Source organism: Podarcis bocagei, assembly GCF_964188305.1.
Source record: "Podarcis bocagei genome assembly, chromosome: 2".
Classification (NCBI taxonomy): Eukaryota; Metazoa; Chordata; class Lepidosauria; order Squamata; family Lacertidae; genus Podarcis; species Podarcis bocagei.
Window position 1 is genome coordinate 43214120 of NC_138126.1, and position 17198 is coordinate 43231317.

General features: G+C 48.3%; 1 protein-coding gene across 5 annotated transcripts in view; it reads right to left on the reverse strand.

Moving 5' to 3' along the window:
• Positions 1–3122: 3122 nt before the first annotated feature.
• FGD5 (FYVE, RhoGEF and PH domain containing 5) overlaps positions 3123–17198 on the reverse strand; it is a 151136-nt gene continuing 137060 nt past the window's right edge. For 3 of the 5 annotated variants that reach the window (XM_081183942.1, XM_081183941.1, XM_081183940.1), the window contains exons 19-22: positions 14807–14935; positions 14291–14439; positions 4803–6430; positions 3123–4738 (exon numbers count right to left, since the gene is read on the reverse strand). In XM_081183942.1, the coding sequence (XP_081040068.1) occupies positions 14367–14439; positions 14807–14935 (202 nt within the window). In that variant the 3' untranslated portion in view covers positions 3123–4738; positions 4803–6430; positions 14291–14366. The remainder of the gene's footprint in view (positions 4739–4802; positions 6431–14290; positions 14440–14806; positions 14936–17198) is intronic. The other 2 variants (XM_081183943.1, XM_081183944.1) reach the window with 1 other exon arrangement.

Here is a 17198-nt window from a genome sequence, read left to right on the forward strand (position 1 = left end):
AATTATATTTGCTGTAATATAGGCCCTTCAAAATAGATACATGATAAATGGCATGAGGTTATAATTTTTTTAAAAAAAGCCTTACTTCTCTGATAACATTCTCAATAGATCTGATCTACCCATGGAGTTGAAAATTGCCAAGCTTTATGCTTTTTCTAGAAAACTAGTATTCTTGGAGTTCAAACAGAGCCTAATCTGAGGGCTGCTTGTGTGTATTCTCTTCAAGAGAACATCCCTCCCTCCACCTAGCTCACAAGGATAATTTATGTTTCCATTCTTGTTATGTACAGACATAAGTTTGTTGCTGTTCCTGAACTTGGCAAATGATGGATTGTTATTAAGCCAAGATATCAAACAATTATCCTAGAAACCAAGAACCCACTGCAAGGAGACTTCTTACAGACAGCACTCTATTCTAAAATTGATATTCTGCAGCAAAGATAGGCCACCAAATAGAAACAAATGCCAGCATTGTTTCCCTCGGATAATATCTGCTACACTATTAGCTCATTCACCTGCTTGTGTCCAAGTTGATATAGGCCATAACCTGCCAACAATGCCTTTCTGCTCCCTACCTATGACAAACAAGTTAGTCTCTGAAAGAAAACATGGGCATAAAAATTGATATAAAAGATGGCAATATTCAGATATTGCAACATTTCAGTGTCCCAAGACCCTCTGCCACTGATCTCAAGTCACCATTCTCCAACAAAAGAACAGTAAAGGGACACTCAGGTGTGAAATTGCTGAACTAGAATTTATCAGTGAGTTTCATTCTACTGGTTTAGGACTGTTCTGAAACCAATAAGTCCTCTCTTCCAGCAGAATGAAACTTTTTCAAGCCTCATTGTTGTAGGGGAAAGGGAATGGTTAACCCACCCTCCCCAGCTTCATTATCCAGGAAGAATACCTTCCTGCCAGCAGTTAGGCTGGAAAAAAGTTGAAATAATGTTTTCAAGCTCCATTGCCTGGAGGCGAATGTGTGTACATGTGTGTGGTGTGTGCATACACTTATATGTGTGTGATTTGTGTGGTGCATGAGCACTGGATGCAGCTCCCAGAGGGTTGCCAAAGAGGGCTGCTCTAGCTGAAAAAGCTCCTTACCCCATGTCAAGCAACCACAAAGTTGCATTTTTGTCTAAATCTGGGTGTTGGATTGAATTTATGTCAAGATGATAACTGACTGAAGCAGTTCAAGTTGTTATATTGGATGTAGTAAAAACAGGACAATGTGAAACACATTAAAAATCCAAACAATAGCCTGTTTGGCCTTTGTGTCACCAGAGGTTGGCACAAATGAAAAGCTCTGTAGACTGCCTATGGTGCATGCACATGGTGTGCTGAGGGCTTTTAAGGGAGAACATAATCATGGAAGTAAAGGGCATATAACATACCTGATTTGTGTGGTGTGATTCACACCAGACAGACAACTGGTTGCATGATTACAGTACTTCCAACTGGTTGAGCTGTGCTTTATAAAACTTTCAAAAGATGTTTAAACAGCTCTTCATGGTAGAGGATCCTACAAGTATAAAAATGCCTCTTGATAACTAATTCTGGCTTATGCATGGCTGATTTAGAGATGAAATATTGATCCTGTTTCCTATAGTAATTTGCAAATATAGTGTGGGGTGGTTGAGAGAGCTATAAGAACATGCATTAAATGTGTTTTAGCAGGCACCTTCACTGTTCTCTTTTTGGCACCTGCTAAAAACATTCCTGTTTAGAGACCCAGAACTATTTTAATATTTTAACTTTTGTATGTTTTAAAGTACAGTTGTAATTTTTTTCTTGATTCTACTGTTTTATCTTTTGTAAACTGCTTTGAGGTTTGTTTTTACAATCAAGCGGCATGTAAATTTTATGAAATAATAAACAATGAATAATGATGATAAATAGCCACAATGCATGGAGAGACATTCAACAGGATAGGGCTCATTCAAGTGGTGAGCTTTTTGTGTCCATGTCTATGAATACAGGCATCTCAACTTGCCCAGGGGTCATGTTCTGGGGAGAACACATAAAGACAAAATCACATATAGTCAAAAGACATTCATTTGGTTCAGTGGCGGATGGAATTGCCAAAGGTTCCCCCCCCCCGATGCCAGTGTTTATGCCCTCCCCCTTTATTTCAAATTGCTAAGTTCATAAAGCTGAATGCACACAAGTTAAATGTGCAGAAGTTGCAAATTACCTGTACTATATAGCAGCCCAAATCATACAAGCTGCTGCTGATAGTAGTCTCATATTAAGGATGTTTTATGCTAAAACCAACCCTTTGAAATATATACAGAATACACATAGAATCATAGAATTGTACGGTTGAACGGGATCCCAAGGGTCATCTAGTCCAACCCCTTGCAATGCAGGAATCTCAATTAAAGCATCCATGACAGATGGCCATCCAACCTCTGCTTTAAAACATTCAATGAAGGAGAGTCCACCCCCTTCCAAGGGAGTCTGTTCCACTGCCAAACAGCTCTTGCCATCGGAAGGTTCTTCCTGATGTTAGTTGGAATCTCCTTTCTGGTAACTTGAAGCCATTGGTATGCAGCCTAGTCTCCAGAGCAGGAGAAAATAAGCTTGCTCCATCTTCCCATGTGACAGCCCTTTAGATATTTGAAGATGACTATCCTATCTCCTCTTTTCCAGGCAATGTTGGATCCCTGATATTTTAGACTTAAGCTTATACCAATCTGCACACAGCAATTACAGCAATATTGGCAGCAAAGGCATGCATGACCAATCAGTCCAGTGCCCATTTGCTAGACAGTATTGTGGCTTTCTCATTAGGTAGATGGAGAGTGCCACCACAGCAAACCAACATTTGTAATGCAGAAATAAGTTAAGCTTTTTATTTATATACAGCCTTTTATTTATATACAGCTATAGATTTCTTGTCTAGCTAGGCTGAGTCTCTTGCTCCTGGTAATTCAGGCATAGTGGAGCATGCATACATGCAGGGTGTTGGTTGGCTAAATGCCCCCGGTCCAAAAGAAGAGAGAAAGGGTATTTTCACTGGGAAGTTTAGAATTCATTGCAAAGAGTATCTGCCAATTTTATAGGTTCAGGATTAATTTATGTAAATACTAATTTCCAAACCAAGAAGAAATGGCAACAAATTCCTAGGGACCTGGTATTTCCTCATTTTATTTTTCCATGTTTCTTAAAACAAGAACTAAATAATTACTGTATTTTTACAATGAAATTTGAGTAGGTGTTTGTTCTTCTGCGGACTTCATACAACAGTAGTTAAATGCTAGCACCAAAATATCATAATACTGTTATTCTGTAGTGCATATAAAAAAAAAAAAAAAACCAAAGCAAAAACATTTAGTTACTTACAGTGCAATCCTATATCTGTCTACTCAGAAGTAAGCCCCACTAAGTTCAATAGGGCTTATTACCCAAGTAAGTTGCAGTCTTAACCTGGGAGTCAATCCCACTGAACTGGTTTAGTTCTGAGTAGACAGGGTTGCACTGTTAGTGTGTTACATTTGGCATTTAACATTCTGTTCCTGTCAGTGCAATTTTTTCCCCTTCTGCGCCTCCACTTCATAATAGTATGATTTTAGCAAATCCAAATTTGAAACCGGAAATGTGACTGAACGTTAACTTATTTGAAGGTAATGTGAAAGTTGTGTTTTCATAATTCATTTTTATATACTATCTGCTTTATGAAATAGAAAACTTGATAGTGAAGTAACAAATCCATGCTACTGTGTTTGTTCCCTCCCCTAAGACACATAGATTATAGAAACACAACAAATAATTGTGTGTTTGAATTGGTGTGAACCTTTATACAAATGGGGGAAGCTCAAACCCAGTCAAAAGTCTAATTAGGAGGTCAGGTCAGAGAACATAATATAAATACTAAGGTTATTATTTATTATTATTATTTAACAAAAATGTATTTTACTGTACACCTGAAATTTTTGAAGGCAACTTTAAAAATGAATGAAAATCTGTTTTGCTGAAAGATACAACAATATACTGATGCTGTGTGTCACAAAGACTGCCACTAAGGTACCAGTCCTACTCGGATTTGCTTGCCTAGAAGATCTCAAAATAAGCATTTGGGATAAAGGTTTGGCACAGAAATGTGCAGCAGTGTATTGGTCTATGGTGGAACTGTTAGTATTGACATTGCAATATCCACATGGATTATGATATTTGATTAACACAATATTTAAAATCCCCAACCTAAACAGTTATTTGGTAATGCAGCATTAGGCTATGTCACTTTAGTGCAATACTATGCCTTCCCCTCTCCATTACTTGGGTACAAAACACAGCTTTTCAAGCAAAATAGTGCACAAACCCTTTGGATCAATGGGTACCATACCTAAAACATGGCTTCGCTCTGGTAGTCTCAGTGGCTTAAAAATGAGGCCCATCCTCATAAAAGCCCTTTAAAGAGCAATCCAGTTTTCGTATGCTCTGCCACTGGAGTTCTAAAATGCTTCTCTAGGCTTTTTTAAAAGCAGTGTGGAGATGTTTATTTGTGTTACTGGCCCTATTACCTGACTTCTTTATGACATCACATCAGCCTCTTCTGTGGGTCCTGCTACCATCACCTACTGATGCACTCTGATTGAAAGAATGAACCAAAGCCCAGATTTGCAAGTGAGCATTGAGGGAGACAGTATCTCATTCCGATAACCAGCTGCTACATTGTGTGAAATCCACTTACATTTTCATTTACTTAATTTCTTGTTATATTTATACCCCCCTTTTCCTCCAGGGAGCTGAAGGTGGCGTATATGCTTCTCTCCCCCCCCCCCCTGTTTTATCCTCACAACAACCCTGTGAGATAGGTGAGGCTAAGAAAGATGGTGAGCATCATGCCTGAGTGGGATTTTGAATCCTGGTCCTAGTGCAATATGCTAACCATTATACCACATTGCCTATTTAAATACTTCCCGTCAGAGCCTGATTCAAGGTAGCTTGCAAACCCATGGAGCAGTATGAGTATGTGCACCCACTGGAGATACACTGTGAGGTGTAATGGCTGCTACATCTTCGTAATCCTTTGCTAGACAAGGAAGCATTAGTGGCAATGGCCACAGTATGCTTACATTTGCTCCGTTGGCAGAATACAGTGGAATACCAGCCACCATTCTTGAAGTGAGTGGCACAATTAAAGAGTGTAGTTGCGTATATTTCCTTGGATGAAGCAATAGCCCCACTAAGGCACTCAGATGCACATGGTTGCCATCATATGAACAGCGGTTGCCCCTTCTCTTGTGCTTGCTGCTTTCCCCCACCCTACACATTGCAGGAAAGGTCTTAAGCAGGGAGCCTGCTTTAGGCTTGTAGGTTCCTAGATGTTTTACGTGATCAGGGTTCTAACTTGGCCAAGGAGCCTATGCACATACAACAGGTTTGTGTCTTAAGACCTTCATGCATTGAAGATGGGGATGTAAGAGATTGCCACTCATATGTTTAAAGTACTCCTGCACCACTGTAATAGTCATGGCTTCCCCCAAAGAAACCCAGCAACTATGGGCAAAGGGTTGTTACAAGACCCTTCAGTAAGCCACAGTTCCCAATTCTCAAACTACACTTCCCAGGATCCTTGGGGGGAAGCCACAGCCATCAAAGTGGTGCAAGAGTGCTTTCATTGTATGGTGTGGGTGCAGCCTGAGTACCGGAGTAGAGCTGGTGTAAACTGAATGGAATATTTCTCCCAGCTTTCCTTATCTTGCCACCAAAACAGTTAAATGTTTTTCTGCCTTTGGAGTTAAGTGCTGCTGACACTAGATTGAAACAGGTAAGAAAGAAGACTTACCACCATCTATGTAAATGTCAAGTTGAATTAACCTTTTTGTTCCTTACCATTGAAATGGTTTACCATTGTGTGGTTTACGCACATTTTCTTTGGCAGGAATTCCAATAAGCATGACACAGTTTCACCCAGGCACTGTAAATGGATTAGTGGTATGTCAGTCCAGAATTCTTTAGATAAGAAGCTGTAATCTGAATAAAATTTAGGACACCATACTTCAGCTTCATGGCTGACAGAGAAACAAGCTGATGATACTCTCTAAGTAAATAGGACTGAACCAGTTGCTATGAGTGACTAAGCGTATCTTTTTGAAATAATGCATACATTTATTCTAAATCTTGAAAATATGCAACTGTATTATATGGGAGTGGAGTACAGCGAAGGATGAACTTGAACTTGCAGAGATAGAAAAAAGGACCATAAATATTCCTTGTTTTAAAGGTTTCCACCTGTAAGGGAATAAGCTTGAGGAAGGAACAAAATAGTCTTATACAAGTTCTCTCCTGTGTGTTTAGCCACATAGGGATATATACAGTTTCTTCCAACAGAAGGGTGCTGTTGCAAATATAAATGTGTTCATTCAAAGTCCACTTGGTTGATAACTGCTATAATACAGATGCTTCCTCCATGGCTTCAATCCATCTAAGAAAAAAAAGAGTAGAATCATAATCATCTTATTGTATGTCTCTGTTCAAAAGCTCATGCAAGAATTAACACACATATGCAGAATGATGCATAGCCTAGACTTGATTTTTGGGGTTACGGGAACATTGTTCAGTTTGCAACACTGGCTTTTCATCACCTGCTAGGATGCCAGATACCTTCCGCACTTCCCTATTTGCATGGAAGATGGTTGCTATAATGTATGGACAGCTGTAGATACAAATAGGTTTCAGATTTGCAATCTTATACACACCTTGAACTCAGTGGTCCTTACTTCCAAGTAGATATGTGTAGGATTGTGCCGTAAACCTCCTGCTTGTATGTTCCATTGCTCCATTATTATTATTATTATTTTAAAAAACATAATATGCCACACAGGTAAAATTTGGAAAATACTAGAATGAGTTGCCTGATGCATTTTCCACCACAGGATCACTTATTCACACTATCCCTTATTTGTATAAACATTCACTTGTGTTTGCATAAGTGCACAGCTTCCATATCAACCTATGGCTGGCTACAATTACAGGTAAATGTAAGCTGGAGAAAGCACCATTGGACTTGCCTGCTAACAAACATGCATAGGTCTGCACTGTAAATTACAAGCATTCATGGTTTGGTAGGAAACAAACCTACCCTAACAGAATATCATGTATTCCCACGTATGTTCAAGCACAGCAATTACAGGAGCATTCTAAGACCAATACGTAACTGTCAGAGCTGCTTGAAGATCCTAGCTCACAGAGGATCACGCTAGCCAGCGATCATTAAGTAAAAGTCTTTATTGAATTACAGTTTCCATTCTCACGCTGCTGCGCGCAAACTCTACGTCTAGTAGCTAGATCGGCGAAGCTCCGTCTGAGTCTCCGCCCCGTGAGCACCAGCTTAATATCCTAGCTTTGCTCCACCTTTTCCGCCTGACTGTCCTCCTCTGGGTCCCTCTACCCCCCGGGGCCTCCTCTTTCCGGGATTCTTCTGACGCTGACCCGGACCCTCCTGCCTCCTTGCGCCGGGCTTTAGGACCTGGTTCCCTTTCGGGGCTGCTTACTGCGCCGCCTTCCTCTGCATTTGAACTTGGCGCGCGCGCCCAACCTTCCACCTTCCTCTTAACCGTTTCTTCGCTCCCCGATGGAGGTGTGGCCACTCCTGACTCATGCCCTCCCTCCTGTGGTGAGCTGCCAGCGCTTCCCCCCTGGCTCCCTTCCTCTTCCCTGCTTCCTGGCGGTGACGCTGGTCCCGATTTCCAGCTGCTCCCCCCTGAGTCCCTTCTGGCTCTATCTTCCTGGGGTGCCCCCCTTGACTCCCCCCTTGCCCTGGCCACTGGTGCTCCTTTCTGTGAATCCTCTGATTCACTGGAAAGACTAGGAGATCTCGGGTCGTCGTCATCACTCATCTTTTCTTCTGCCTCCTCCCCTTCGCTCTCTGTTTCCTCCCTTGCCCGTGCCTCTGCTCCTAAACCCCTGACATCCATCCCCCCCTCGAAGCCCCCCATTCCCCCCTCCCCTCCTTCCGGTGCTGGAGCTGGGGGCTGCTGTTGCAAAGGGACGAACGTCGGATATCGGTCGCTTCCCGTGGCGGGCCTCCATCTGAAGTCTTCCGGTTCTTCCTCCCTGCTCTCGTCGACGACGGTCACCTCCGCTTCCATCTCTGTGCCGCCGTGCTCGAAACCAGGGTCGTCCCCGAAAATGTCCATGTCCGTCTCTCCCTCACTCCCTCCTGGCGGCGTTGCTCGTCCTGAGCATTCCAGCCACTTTCTGCGGAACTGCTCCTCCGGCCTATCGTCCCACCAATACGAGGGTTCCGAGGCGGATCCCGAGGGTGACCCCTCCGGGGAACGGACGTCTCGTGTCGGTTCCTCGTCCGAGTCGAACCCCCGGAACGTGCTGGCCGAAAGCGTGGGCGTGAAAAGCCAGTCGTCGAAAAAGTCTGCTGGCATAGGTCTATGTGGGAAGAGGGCATGAAACTCGTCTTTGAGCAGAGGTTCGTCTAAGGCGTAGCCCGGCACCCAGCTGTTCGCACTGGCCGGGGTGCCCTCCTTGGCGAGAAAGTATTCTACCCCCTCTTCCCCCCATCTGGAGTCCAAAATCTCCGTGACTTCGTTGATGCGCTCCTTCTGTGCCACTCCCGCGTGCCCTGTTCTGTCTCTGGCCGGACTCGGCGCCGTTCCGGGTTCCTGGAACCTGTGCGGTGCCTTGTAGGGAGTGAGCACCGATCTGTGGAATACCGGATGCATCCTGGAACCCTCCGGAAGTGCCAGTCTGAAAGCTACCGGGTTGACCTGCTCTTCGACTTGGTAGGGCCCCAGTTGCTTATGCCCTAGTTTCTTCTTGGCCAACGACCTGGCCGGCACTGCGTGGGCTGCTAACCAAACCCAGTCTCCCACGTGGAGCTCTTCTCCAACCCTTCTGTGCTTGTCCGCTTGTACCTTGTATGCGTGCTTGGCCAGCTCCAGGTGGCGCCTCAGCTGATCGTGGACTTCCTGCAGCCCCGACGCGAACGCATCTGCTGTCTGCGGCTCCCCCTCCCCCATTCTTTCCAGTCCCGGGAAGGTTCTGGGGTGTCTCCCGTTGTTGGCGAAGAACGGCGTGACCCCCGTGGACACGTGCTTCGTGTTGTTGTAGGCGAATTCGGCAAGCGGCAGGTAATCCACCCACGTCGCAGGCTGTTGATTTGCATAACATCTCAGGTACTGCTGCATGATGGCATTGACCCGCTCCGCTTGCCCGTTGGTCTGCGGGTGTCTCGCCGACGCCAGGTTGATCTTGACGTTCAGGAAGCCCATCAGCTTCTGCCAGAAATTCGAGATGAACTGCCGCCCCCGGTCGGACAGAATAGACCGTGGCAGACCGTGAACCTTGAACACGTGGTCTATGAACAGTTTGGCGGTTTGCTCCGCCGTGGCCACCTTAGCACACGGAATGAAATGGGCCATCTTGGAAAACAGGTCCACCACCACCAGCACTGCCGTCTTGCCCCTTGAGCTGGGCAGATCCGTGACAAAGTCCAGGGCCACCCTTTCCCAAGGTTCGACCGGAGTTTGCAGCGGTTCCAACAGTCCGGCCGGCGGTTTGTGCACCGGTTTGGCCCTCTGGCAGGTGTCACACCTCGCCACGTAGTCTGCGACCTCCCCTCTCATTCCAGGCCACCAGAAATCCCTGGCTACTAATTCCACCGTCTTCTCCTTGCCAAAGTGCCTGGCCGTGGGCGCGTCGTGCAGCTGCTGCAGCACCTTGGCTCGAAGTTCGTCTCCCGGCACGTAGATGGCCCCTTTACGGATGAGCAATCCATCTCTTAGCTGGAAACCGTCGGCCGCTGCCTTGCCCCTTTGCACCTCTGCCATCTTTGCTCGTGCGAAGGAGTCCCCCTGCAACGCTCGTCGCACCGCCTCTAGGTCCACGGTCGCCGCGGCGCACGCCCACACTGTCGGTGCGAAGATGTGCATGGCGGCCGCTGGTGTTGCGTCCTCCAGATACTGTGGCTTACGGGAGAGAGCGTCTGCCATGATGTTGGTGTCCCCCGGGACATACTCTATTCGGAAGTCGAAGTTCGCAAAGAACTCAGCCCAACGTATCTGCCTCTGATTCAGGAACTGTGCCGTGCGCCAGTGCTCTAGATTCTTGTGGTCCGTGCAAACCTGCACCGTGTGCTTGGCGCCGATCAGAAAGTGCCTCCACGCCTTGAACGCTGCGTGAATGGCCAGCAACTCCCTGTCCCATATGGTGTAGTTCTGCTCGGACTTGCTGAGCTTCCTGGAGTAAAACGCTCCCGGTCGCCACACCCCCTGCGGGTCTTTCTGCAGCAGGACCGCCCCCACGGCTCTGTCCGAAGCGTCTGTCTCCACCCTCATCGGCTTGCTGGGGTTGACATGAAGCAGCTGCTCTTCCGACGCGAAGAGACGCTTGAGTGCCTGAAAGGACTGCTCCGCCTGCTCTGTCCAAATGAACTTCTTTTTCTTGGAGCTAAGCGTGTCAGTGATGGCCGCCGTCTGCATCGCGAAGCCCTTGATAAACTTGCGATAGAAGTTCGCAAAGCCGACAAACCGTTGGACCTCCTTCCGGTTGCGCGGGCTCTTCCAATCCAACACCGCTCGAACCTTGGCGCTGTCCATGGCGAGCCCCTTGTCAGACAGCTTGTAGCCCAGAAAATCCACCTCCGTCACGTCGAATTGGCACTTCTCCAGCTTGGCGTAGAGCCTATGTTGCTTTAGCCTGCTCAGCACTTCCTTGACGTGTTTGTCATGCTCCTGCTGCGACTCCGAAAAGATCAGGATGTCATCTAAGAAACAGACGCACGTCTTGTAGAGAAGTCCCGCCAACACGTGATGCATAAATGCTTGAAAAACGTGGGAGCCATTTTGCAATCCAAAAGGCATAACTCTATATTCGTAGGTCCCCAGTGGCGTGAACATGGCTGTCTTCCACTCATCACCCTCCCGCATGCGAATGAGGTTGTACGCCCCCCGCAGGTCCAACTTGGTGAACACTCTGCCCTTCCGTACCTTTGCGAGGAGGTCGTCAATTCGGGGCATGGGGAAGTCCGATGGCCTAGTCACACTGTTCAAAATCCTGTAATCCACTACGAGTCTCTTTTGGGGCGTGTCCCGCTTCTTAACAAAGAATACGGGACTGCCCCCCACTGCCTTGGACTCCCGGATGAAGCCGCGCTGCAAATTATGATCAATGAACTCCTTGAGTTCTTGCAGTTCGTCCTCTGACATGGAATACAGTCTCCCTTTAGGCAGCGCCGCCCCCGGCAGCAGGTCAATTTTGCAGTCATATGGTCTGTGAGGGGGCAGCCTGTCTGCCTCCTTCTCGCAGAAAACTTCCAAAAATTCAGCGTACTTGTGGGGAATCGCTTGCAGCGTGCCGAGCAGCAGCTGTGACTCCTCTTCCTCTCCTTCCTGCCTGGGCACGATGCAGTGTTCAGCACAAAAGGAAGAGCCGAAGGTCAACTGCCTCTGGTACCAAGCCATCGTTGGGCTGTGCTTGTCCAGCCAACTCATGCCCAATACAACGGGCGTGTCAGATAGTTGAGTGACGTTGAAGCTGATGATTTCTCTGTGATTCCCAAGTCGCATCACCATTGGTGGCGTCTGCTTCACCACTTGCCCCCCGAGCAGCTCCCTGCCATCCACCGTGACAACCTGCAGGGGCAGTGTGGCCGGCAGCAACTGCACAGCGTGCCTGTCGACAAAGTCCTGCCCTATAAAGTCCGCATTGCTGCCTGAGTCAATGGTGATTGGCACGTCTATGGTGATTCCATTGGGCAGCTGGAGAGATGCTGTGAGCCTCACTACTGGTTTGGGCGGGAGGGGGTTCACGGGATGTAAAATCTCTGGGGACTGCGTCACTAACACGTCTGGCTGGGCCCCAGTGCCTCTTCCTCCAGCCAGACCGCGTCGTTTCCCTGCTGTGGTCCTCCTTGCTGCGTTGCTGCAGTCACCATTGCTGAGGCTGCAGTGAGCTTGTGGGGCCTCTGGGGACACTCTTTTGCCATATGCCCTGGTTCCTCACAGACGTAACACTTCCTGTTCCCTCTAGGAGGCTTCGCTTTCACTGCTGCCGGTGCTAGGGCTCTGGTTGCTGACTGAGCCCTTGCACCTCCAACCTCCATAGGTTCGGCTCCTCCTCCTGGCGGAGGCGTGGATTGCGCCCGCGCTGCTTCTCTGGGAAGGAAGGAGGGGCCCCCGGCTGGTTCGCGCCCTCCACGCCCTTCGTCCTTGCTCCACGGACGTCCTTCCAGCCTCACCCCCACTGCCAGTGCCCTCTGAACGACCTCCTGGGTGGTTCGGGGTCTCTCCCCCCTCGCGATCTCATCTTTAATCGAGTTGTGCAGCCCCTCCCAAAAGAGGTCTCTTACAGGAGCCGAATCTCTGTCCCATTCCAGGGCACTGACCAAGGCGAAAAAGCGGGCATGATACTGCCTGACGCTGGCCCTCCCTTGTCTCAGCCCATGCACCTCCTTCCGTGCAAGATCCACGTCAATACTTGATAAAAAGCACCCATCCATCGCTTTAATAAAGGCATCCGCATTCTGGAGCGCCGGATCCTTATCTCTCCATAAATTGCGTAGCCATGCTTTCGCATCCCCATGCAGATGGGACATGATGAACCCCACTCTCTCTTGTTCATCTCTAAAGTCTTTATGCAGCAGTTGCAGTGCGCACAGTACGTCGGCTCTAAAGTTGGGATACTGTTGCAGGTTCCCATCGAAGTGAGAGACCAGCCCGCCTGTCCGTCTCGCCAACCCAATTCCCTCCTGCCGGGGTGTCTGCTTTGTCAGCACGTCTAACCTGACCTGGAGATCCCTGCAGGCGGCAGCTGCCTCCTCCTCTCTCTTCCTGGATGCGAGAACCTCGGCGTTCAGTTGTGCCACTGCTTTTCTGAGGTCCTCTATCTGCTGCTCAGCCGTCATGTCGTCTGCCGTTCGTGAGCTCGCTAGTAGGCACCTGTTTCTCTCCCCTCCTCGAGGCTGTAGATGCCCACAATGGAGAGACGGAGCTTACTGTCAGAGCTGCTTGAAGATCCTAGCTCACAGAGGATCACGCTAGCCAGCGATCATTAAGTAAAAGTCTTTATTGAATTACAGTTTCCATTCTCACGCTGCTGCGCGCAAACTCTACGTCTAGTAGCTAGATCGGCGAAGCTCCGTCTGAGTCTCCGCCCCGTGAGCACCAGCTTAATATCCTAGCTTTGCTCCACCTTTTCCGCCTGACTGTCCTCCTCTGGGTCCCTCTACCCCCCGGGGCCTCCTCTTTCCGGGATTCTTCTGACGCTGACCCGGACCCTCCTGCCTCCTTGCGCCGGGCTTTAGGACCTGGTTCCCTTTCGGGGCTGCTTACTGCGCCGCCTTCCTCTGCATTTGAACTTGGCGCGCGCGCCCAACCTTCCACCTTCCTCTTAACCGTTTCTTCGCTCCCCGATGGAGGTGTGGCCACTCCTGACTCATGCCCTCCCTCCTGTGGTGAGCTGCCAGCGCTTCCCCCCTGGCTCCCTTCCTCTTCCCTGCTTCCTGGCGGTGACGCTGGTCCCGATTTCCAGCTGCTCCCCCCTGAGTCCCTTCTGGCTCTATCTTCCTGGGGTGCCCCCCTTGACTCCCCCCTTGCCCTGGCCACTGGTGCTCCTTTCTGTGAATCCTCTGATTCACTGGAAAGACTAGGAGATCTCGGGTCGTCGTCATCACTCATCTTTTCTTCTGCCTCCTCCCCTTCGCTCTCTGTTTCCTCCCTTGCCCGTGCCTCTGCTCCTAAACCCCTGACAGTAACACTCATTGGCCCCAAGTAACATGGTATGCTTGGACTGAGCAACTCCCAATTACAGTGGTACCTCAGGTTAAGTACTTAATTCGTTCTGGAGGTCTGTTCTTAACCTGACACTGTTCTTAACCTGAAGCACCACTTTAGCTAATGGGGCCTTCTGCTGCCGCCGCGCCGCCGGAGCACAATTTCTGTTCTCATCCTGAAGCAAAGTTCTTAACCTGAAGCATTATTTCTGGGTTAGCGGAGTCTGTAACCTGAAATGTATGTAACCTGAGGTACCACTGTATTACACCAGAAATTCATTTGCCTTCACAGAGCTTCCCTATCTGCATCAATCCAAACCATCTCAGACCCTTTGCCATGGCCAAGCCAATTCTGTTGCTGGGTTAATGCTTGCTGGACTGTTTGTGTTAACAGATTGCACTATGTAAAGCTGATGCAAAAGCAGTTGTGCGTATTTAGCAGCATTCAAAGAGCTTCAAAAAGGAAGTGAGAGCACATTAGAAGAGCTAGAAGCGTTGCAAACAGTGTTTCCCCCCACAGGTTAGTATGTTATCGTGGGCAGATCAAACACTCAGTACCTCTGTGCTGAATTGTTATCCTCTGCTCGGAAGCTATAAAACAGAGTTTGCTTGTGGTAAAGATGGAAAACTGCATTCACATTTCCGCCTTCCTTTTCTGGGGCAATTGTGAAACCCAGCAAAGGCAAACTCTCTGTGGCGACTTTATCCTGAAATCAGTGCAGAAGGGAAGATGGGCTTTAGAGGGAGGGAGTGCTACACACAGAGATCTGAGCTCTGAGAAAGAGAGTAGGCCCTTTCTCATTGTACAAGTGAGTATGCCCTGGGGCCTCAGCAAAATATAAACAAAGCTGGGTTCCAGATAACCATCTTCGGAAATCTCCCACTTGACGATCATAGCGAAGTTCAGTGGCACATTTTAACGATCCTGAAGTGTCATACAGGTTTAAAATAACCATTTTATGCCAGTGGGGGATAAGAGTTATCAGTGCCAGATACACTTTCCAGTTCTGTGCATGTAATGTGCAGTACATGATAGATAGCCTAAGAATGATCTCAAATGACAGCAGACCTTACCTCACTCGCTGTGTAGGTGTAGAGCACTTTCCCTTTGATGACAAACCACAGCTTTTTCCAGTGCCTTTTCCCCTTCTTACATCTGCTGAGATAGCCACTGATAGAAGAGCCCTCTCCTGAAGCTGCCACCTGTAAATGGGCAAGAACCAAACCATTCATGACAACAAATGCCTTGGAAAGATTAATTTGAAGGACCAAGAATGTGCCCCTCCCCTCTGATTTAAATAGCTTTCCATTCAGATATGTACATACCTCTGAAACAAGCATCCATGTCAGTAGCAAGAATATTAAAAGCATACCGCTTTGCAACCAAATGGACCCTTTGCACAACCTAGGTGTGTGTTCCCAAATCTTTGGCCATGCTGCCCATTTATACTACAGTGGTACCCCGCAAGACGAACGCCTCGCGAGATGAAAAACTCGCAAAACGAAAGGTTTTTTCGTTTTCGAGTTGCCTCGCAAGACGAATTTCCCTATGGGCTTGCTTCGCAAAACGAAGCTTGCCCCGGGGACAGCGGGTCTTCTCTTTTGAAGCAAGGGGCGGCAGGGAGAAGCGATCTTCTCCCCGCAGCCCCAGGTCCGGGGACAGCGGGAAGCGCTTCCCGCTGCCCCCGGACCTCTTTTGAAGCAAGTGGCTGCGGGGAGATCGCTTCTCCCCACCTGCCCCCACCGCCCGGCTTCGGAACGCTGCTCCGAAGCGGGGCGGGGGGGGGGCGGGAACACCTGCCCCCACTGCCCGGCTTCGGAACGCTGCTCCGAAGCGGGGCGGGGGGGGCAGGAACACCTGCCCCAGCCACCCCGCTTCGGAACGCTGCTCCAAAGCGGGGCGGCGGGGGGGGGAACACCTGCCCCAGCCGCCCCGCTTCGGAACGCTGCTCCGAAGCGGGGCGGGGGGGCGGGAACACCTGCCCCAGCCGCCCCGCTTCGGAACGCTGCTCCGAAGCGGGGCGGGGGGCGGGAACACCTTCTGAAGGCGGGCGGGGGGCGAAAGTCTTTGTCCCCCCTGCCTGCCTTCCCAGGGGCTTTTAAATCGCCCCGGACAGCGGAGAAGTCCTCCGCTGTCCCGGGGCGATTTTAAAATGCCGCCAGCCAGCATTTTAAGATCGCCCGGACAGCGGAGAAGTCCTCCGCTGTCCCGGGGTTTTTTAAAATGGTGGGGGTGGGAAGAAAAGCCCTTGTCCCCCCCCCAGCCTTCAGAAGAGGTCCGGGGACAGACTGTCCCCGGACCTGGTCTGAAGGCGGTTTCCCTAGGAACGCATTAATTGATTTTCAATGCATTCCTATGGGAAACCGTGCATCGCAAGACGAAAAACTCGCAAGACGAAGAGACTTGCGGAACAAATTAATTTCGTCTTGCGAGGCACCACTGTACTAGATTATGTCTACCTGGACAAGGGACAGTAGTTCTGAATAATGGTGCACATGATGGGGTTTTGGTGTCCATTGTAGAAAGCACAGACCAATATTTACTTGGCAAAACAGCATTTTTCAGTGAGATGGAAAGTAAGGTTGATGCTGCTAGATTAGGAGAGTTCTAACTACTAATAATTTGAAACCAAAATGCTGTGGCACTCACAGTTGGAAGATACAAAACTGGAGTATAAGACCATTCTTGTGGATTATCCTAGTGATATTCACAGTGGCATCTCTTGAATCCTAGTGTCTCATGACCTGATAGTCTCTATTTTTGGCAGGAACCCCCACATTAAGCAAAACAGCATTTATAATGCTTCACCTTGGCTATTTTTCCAAGTGCATAGAGAGGCTGTAGTTCACATGTATTTTGCCACTGTACTGCAATCCTTTGTTGAGGGGAGTTTGTTAATTGAAGAGACGCAAAGGGGTGCTTTGGTCTTTATTAGCATTGCAGGGATGAGCATTCACAAGCCTTAACCTAGTGCACTTCCATCACCCCTCTCTTATGTTGCAGCCACAATGAGGTCAGAACCACCTGATTCCCATTTTTAAACCACAGCTCACTGTGGTTAGCTTAAACCCTGGTAAGTGAACAAGCAAGGGTGATAAAGCCACAGTTTGAACTAACCACAGTTCCCATGAGTTAGAATATAATGGAGCTGTGGTTAGTTTAAAACTAGAAGCAGATGCTTCTGATCTCACAACTGCACCAGATGAGGAGGTGGGGCAAGCTCATTCACTAACAGTAAACCATAGTTGAATGCTGCATCTGAAAATGGACTACTTACAGTTTATTTTTATTTAATTGATGTTTACGCATTGAAATGTGTTTTCAATTCCTTAAAGCTACACTTCTGTGCTTATTTTATTTTAAAAGGCTTCCAACTGAATTAAAGTTAAATATGTCCATATATCTGAATTTATTTGCTTTTATTACAATCAGATAAGTTTGGCAGTGTGAATCTAGAAGTTAGTA